The 6,416-nt window shown below is 33.6% G+C and overlaps 1 protein-coding gene across 1 annotated transcript; it reads left to right on the forward strand.

Moving 5' to 3' along the window:
- The first annotated feature begins 1,028 nt into the window (after positions 1–1,028).
- LOC110658889 (berberine bridge enzyme-like 8) lies at positions 1,029–2,974 on the forward strand. The gene has a single exon (XM_021816656.2). It carries the CDS (start codon positions 1,324–1,326, stop codon positions 2,938–2,940), a length of 1,617 nt encoding a protein of 538 aa, XP_021672348.2. The 5' UTR covers positions 1,029–1,323; the 3' UTR covers positions 2,941–2,974.
- The last annotated feature ends 3,442 nt before the right edge of the window (positions 2,975–6,416 follow it).

The following is a 6,416-nucleotide window of genomic DNA, read 5'->3' on the forward strand; positions in this document are numbered from 1 at the left end:
TTGATTATTTCAATTTTGTTATCATAAAAATTTAATTAAATCAATTTTATAAAAATTTTAAATTAAAAATTAAATCAAATCATTTGATTTTTTTTTCAATAAGATCCAAAGAGTTTTCCACTTTAACTTTTATAGTTATCGGTTTTGACTTTTATTTCACATATAAAGTTGAGCACTATTTAATTTAAATTATTTTTTAAATTAAATTATTTAAATCTAAAAGTTTAATTTGAATTAATTTTAAAAAAAAATCAATTTATTCAGATTGATTCCATTTTGATAAAAAATTTGAATTGAACCGTGTTGTTAAAAATTATGCAATTCGTAATAAGGTTTAGGGTTGTATCTTATCTGTTGGCCTCCTGCATTTTGCAAAAAGCACGAACACGCCTCCCCTTGTAACCGTCTTACTTTCGCCTTAATTCCTAAGTTTTTATCTTCTTTAAGCCGTGGGATCCCACCGACGATAAACCACGCAAACATCGTTTCGCTCAAACCAACGCGGCCTGCCATCATTTTGCTCATGGCTCACTTACCAATTTCTTCTTGCTTCTCGGCGCCGCCTCCCATTGTCCATTTTTTCAGTTGAGTGAGATCTGATTTGAGTTAGATGCCTATTTTAAATCTATTGGATTTTCTATTTGCCTGTGATTCAGTTAGCTCAATTTATTGGAAATAAAAGTCTAATGGTTAAATCAAATTCGATTAAATCTTAATATTTTATTAGAGCAATTTGACTTATTGATTCGATCTAAATTAACAATTATAATAAGCCCAATATTTAAATTTTCTTGAATTAGTAGTGAAATTATTGTTTGATTGGTATATCAATTGATTTGATTGCGTTGATTGGTATCATAATTTATTTTATTAAGCTCTCTTTTCTTAAATTGTTGTAGAAATATACGCAAATTTCTCAATATTAAGCACTCTTTTTTGAATTCCCTTTTTTTTTTTCCGTAAGCCTAGACGGCCGTCTCTAATGTAGTAATAATTAATGAGAGAGATAGATTTGACATTAAGACAACGGAACCCTCATCAAATCGAGCTCCACAAGAAATTTCTCTCAACACAAATTTTATCATAATAACAAAATTTTCCGAGAATCCAACCCAATTTTTTTTTTTCTATGAAACCCATAATTTTCTGAGAATCTAACCGATAACTTAACTAAATGAAGTGGCCCCATTAACATCCACCCTTTCACAACAAGTAACCAATCGTAAACAGAACGGCAGTAAACGAGCATTTCTTTTGGTTCTTCAACGAAGGAAACAGCTAAGCTCATCTTCAACCAGGGACCCTGAATCTTTATCCTTTTCTATGTCGACAGCTCTAACTATATTCTTTTCAATTTTCTCTCTACCCAAAATTTTCTTGTTTCAGATTTCAATGGCAACTCTAGATCCCATCCAAGAAACCTTTCTCCTTTGCCTTTCTACCCATTCCTTACCCTACCCACCAATCTCTCAAGTCACCTATTTTCCCAGCAGTCCTCAGTACGCTTCCGTCTTACAATCATACATAAGAAACCTCAGATTCACATCCTCTGCGACCCTAAAGCCTCTGTTCATTGTAACCCCTACCCATGTTTCTCATATTCAAGCTTCGATTATCTGCTCCAAAATTCATGGCTTGGAGATGAGAATTCGTAGTGGAGGCCATGATTATGATGGTCTTTCTTATATATCAAGCGTGCCGTTTATCATTCTTGACATGTTCAATCTGCGATCTGTAAGTGTGGATGTAGAAGATGAAAGTGCTTGGGTGGAATCAGGTGCTACTCTAGGCGAAGTTTTTTATTGGATTGCTAAAAAAAGCAGGATTCATGGATACCCAGCTGGGGTTTGTCCTACGGTTGGTGTTGGAGGCCATTTAAGTGGAGGTGGATATGGAAACATGATGAGGAAGTATGGGTTGTCTGTTGACAATATTTTGGATGCAATCATAGTTGATGCTAATGGGAGAGTGTTGGATAGAGAAGCAATGGGAGAGGATCTCTTCTGGGCTATTAGAGGAGGAGGTGGAGCTAGCTTTGGGGTCATTGTTTCTTGGAAAATTAAGTTAGTTCATGTTCCTGAAATTGTCACTGTTTTTAGAGTTGAAAAAACATTGGAGCAAGGTGCATCAGACATTGTTTATCAATGGCAAAATGTTGCTGACAAGATTCATGAAGATCTCTTTATAAGGTTGGTTTTGATCCCTGTCATTAAAAAGGATCAGGAAACAATCAAAGCTAAATTCAATGCCCTGTTTCTCGGTAATGCAGAGAGACTCGTTGCTGTAATGGATGAACAGTTTCCTGAATTGGGTTTATCAGGCAAGGACTGCAAAGAAATGAGCTGGATTGAATCAGTTTTATTTTGGTCTAATTATCCAAATGGGACTTCTGTGGATGTTTTGCTTGAGAGACATTCTCAATCAGAGAAGTACTTGAAGAGGAAATCAGATTATGTACAAAATCCCATATCAAAGCCAGATCTTGAAGGAATTTGGAAGAAGATGATCCAACTAAAAGTCACGCTGACATTTAATCCATATGGAGGAAAAATGAGTGAAATTCCAGAGTCTGACACTCCATTTCCACACAGAGCAGGGAACATGTACAAAATCCAATACGCAGTGAATTGGAAAGACGAAAATATTGAAACAGAGAATCACAAATTGGAAATGATAAGGCAGCTTTATGATTACATGACACCATTTGTTTCAAAATCTCCAAGATGTTCATATCTAAATTACAGAGATGTTGATTTGGGTATCAATGAAGTTGGGAAAGAAAGCTATGAAGAAGCAAGTCAATGGGGGACAAAGTACTTCAAAGGCAATTTTGACAGGTTAGTGGAAGTAAAGAGCAGGGTGGATCCAGGTAATTTCTTTAGATATGAACAAAGCATCCCTTCTCTTGAAGCTTCCTGGAAGAGTAGAGTGGCAGGGTAGCTTGCTGCCTTGTAGATATGAAGCATATTATTTATGTTGCTTTCTGCTTGAGGGAAAACTACAATGGAAGGAAAATGTATTTTTCTCTTGATTTATTTGGATAAAATTCTGGAGGGAAAGGAAGGGAAGTTAGTTACTATGGTAATAAATAAAGTTATACTACTATTTTTTTTTTTTTTTTACTGAAAAATGTGTGTAGATGGATAAATAAGCAATTTTTTTTAAATAAATTATTATAAATAATTAAAATGCTGTCATTCTTCCAAAATCTCTTCAATGGCATTGATAAGAAAAAGGATGATTATTGTTTGGGGTTCAATAGCCCACAAAGCCCCATAAGTTCAATAATATTTCCAGGTCCCAATCCCAAACCCAATGGCTCCCACTAACAGTGCAAATTAAGGCTGTACACTAAATGAAATCAAACCGTAATTATTGAATAATTGAAATACTTAAAATTAAAAAAAAATAAATAGAATTAAATTAAATATTTTCAATTTAATTTCATTTAATAATTTTGAGTATTTTCTCCAGAAAAATAATATAATAAAACTATTAAAATAGAACCAAGCAGAAAATCCAAGAAATAGCGTCACAAATTGTATCCCCGATGTTTGAAAAGTCAAAGGCTTGTTGTCTTGAAATGACTCGGTCAACATCTTACATCTTTCCTCCCACGTACGTACATCCAGCTTTTCCCTGCTTTCCACGCGGCAACGTTCTTTTCCTTCAATTTTTCATTACTTGTTAATTTCTTTTAGAAAAATCCATTTTTGAACCCTCATACTTTTAACATGTTTACTATTGAGCCCTTTACAAATGTTCATGTGTGAGTGTGCCTCTCAATTTTTATTTTTACACATCAAATGATTTTATAATAGAGATCCAACACATTTATTACATGTACTCTTACAATATGTTTCGATGGAGTCTATAGAAATTTTTTAGAGATAATACAAGGTAATGAGTAAAACTTCTCTAACCACTTTTTATTGGATTGAAAGAATAAAGTTTTTAAAATCTTTAAAAACCTTATCTTCTTAAAAAAAAAATTTCTCTCAAACAAACCCACTACTTTATAAATTCATTCCTTATCTAAAAAATTCCTTCCAAATATACACCGTTATAGAAACGTGTGGGTTGTATAGTAATGCCACATATGAGACACGTCAACTTATAAGCAATTTCAAAAAGACTGAAAATATATTTTACTTCTAACTTTTACTTAAAAAGTCTAGTGACACCTTAACTTTTGAAAATGTCTCATTTCATGCCTTAACTTGTAAAAAGTGAAATTAAATAAACTTTGCAATCCTAATTAGCATTTATTAAAAAAAAAAAAGACTAATTGAGGATGCCATTAAACTTTTTTATAAAGTTCAGCGGTTTATTTATGTATTCTAACTTTCTTAAATTTATTAAATTATGAAAGTTTAGAAGTAAAATCAGACATTTTTAAAGTTGAGAATGCTATTAGGCTCTTTTATTAAACATTATGGGTTAATTTCTATATTCAACCTCTCAAAAAATATAGCAAAAATTGGATATAACAAATTTTTATTTTAAAATAAACGATGTCATTTGCAGTTGGAAGGGAAAACTTTAGTGTAACACCCCTAATTTTTAAATTTATTATTTTTGGGCAAATATTGATGTTTTAATTTTATTTAAATTTTAGAAAATTATTTGAAATTTTTCGGATTTTCGAAATCGGGTTTGATTTCCCGAAAATATAAAACTTTGATGATTTTTAAAAATTAATTTAAAGACCACGTGGCAAAACTAAAAATATATTTAGAGTCTACAAATTTTTCTGAGTTTTCTAGAATTTTTTCGGAATTTTTGGACCTCGTTTTCGGTCCCAAGGCAGAGTAAAAATACAAAATTTTGTATCCTTAATTGAACCAGCCGAATTGAACTTGACCAGATCGGACCGACTGAATCGAGCCGACTCCTTTTTCTTCTTCTTCTCCTCTCCCGCGGGCGTTCTCCTTCCTCTCTCTCTCTCTCCCGTTTTCTCTCTCCTCCCACCTTCTCTCGCCGGCCAGCCGACTCCTTGATATTACCGGGTGTGTGAGTGCTCCAAATTACATTTTTGCTGTTATAATGTGAAAATATTGCTGATGTTGCATTTCACTCTACATGGTGCATTAGTTTTAGATAGTTATAGAGATTATGGTTAAAATTGATATTTTACTCTCTGAGTCGAACGCTCAATATTTTTCCAGGTTACAGGAGGATATTTTTGAGGTTAACCTGCTTTTCTCCTTCGCAGGTCGTTTATTGATTTTTGTATAAACCTGTTAACTCTTAGAATTTTCGCATGTGTTAGAAATATTTATTTGAATTGGGTCTGTAATATAAATTGTTATTTTGGACCTGTAAACTTATTATTTTATGCATGTTGATGGACTAGATGAGGGAGCTGAGCTCCCATTTATTTTTATGTTGTATGAGTATGTGGAAGGTGAGCTGAGCTCCCCAATTGATTATATATTATGTTTACAGGTCGGGTGAGTCAAAAACTCTCCGTTGAAAGGTCCATTTTATGGCCGGACTCTGTCCGGTTGATTTCTTGAAATTGGGCTCAAATGGGCTTTAGATTTGGGTTGAGGAATAGTTAGGCTTACTACGGGCCTCGGGGGCTTTAGGCTGGCCCAGGTCCTAGTGCCGGTCTGGCTCATAGGTTGGGTCGTGACATTTAGAATCCTAAGAATCTTTTCCCCCTAAAATGCTTGAGAATCTCTAAAACTGACTTAGTCCTTTAAAATTGAATGTAATACCAAGGATTTTTAAAATTTAAATGTATTAATTTTAATAATATTTTGATAATAATTTAAATTAAATTATTGTGATTTTAAAGAAATTTAATTATTATTATTTTTATAAATTTAAATGGTATTTTATATTTTAATTCAATTACATAATTATTTTAGAAAGTTAGAAATTTAATTAAAGTATTTTGAACCTAATTGAAAAGAAATTTTGGACTGTCATGAAGACTCCCTTAAAGTGCAGGGACTAAAATGAAATTTTTAATTACAGAAGAATTTCAAAAATATGTGGACCGATCAACATTTAAGAGAGAGAGAACCCCTCCCTGTGTCTCCCTCTGCCTCCTAAATTTCCTCTCCCTCATGTCCCCCTCTTCTTAAGTTCTTATCGACGACGGAAGACTCAATCACTGCCAGCATGCTGACCAACACACTAGGACCCTTAGGTGAGCTCCAGTGACCTTCTAACAACAACCAATGGTGGGTGGATGGTGATGTTTTAAGAGTGAGGAAAGAAAGCGTCGCACCTTTTCTGCCGAAAATCTGATGATCCCAATGTTGGATGAACTAGATCTCAATGGCATCGAACTCCTCACCTCTTGGGCTTCATTTCTCAACCAACCCTACTCCCTAACCTTATCGAAATCACAAGAATCAATGAGAGAAAAACAATGGCTTTCCAGCCTGATTTTGGCTATTACC

This window comes from Hevea brasiliensis, chromosome 13 (genome assembly GCF_030052815.1).
Source record: "Hevea brasiliensis isolate MT/VB/25A 57/8 chromosome 13, ASM3005281v1, whole genome shotgun sequence".
NCBI classification, from domain to species: domain Eukaryota; kingdom Viridiplantae; phylum Streptophyta; class Magnoliopsida; order Malpighiales; family Euphorbiaceae; genus Hevea; species Hevea brasiliensis.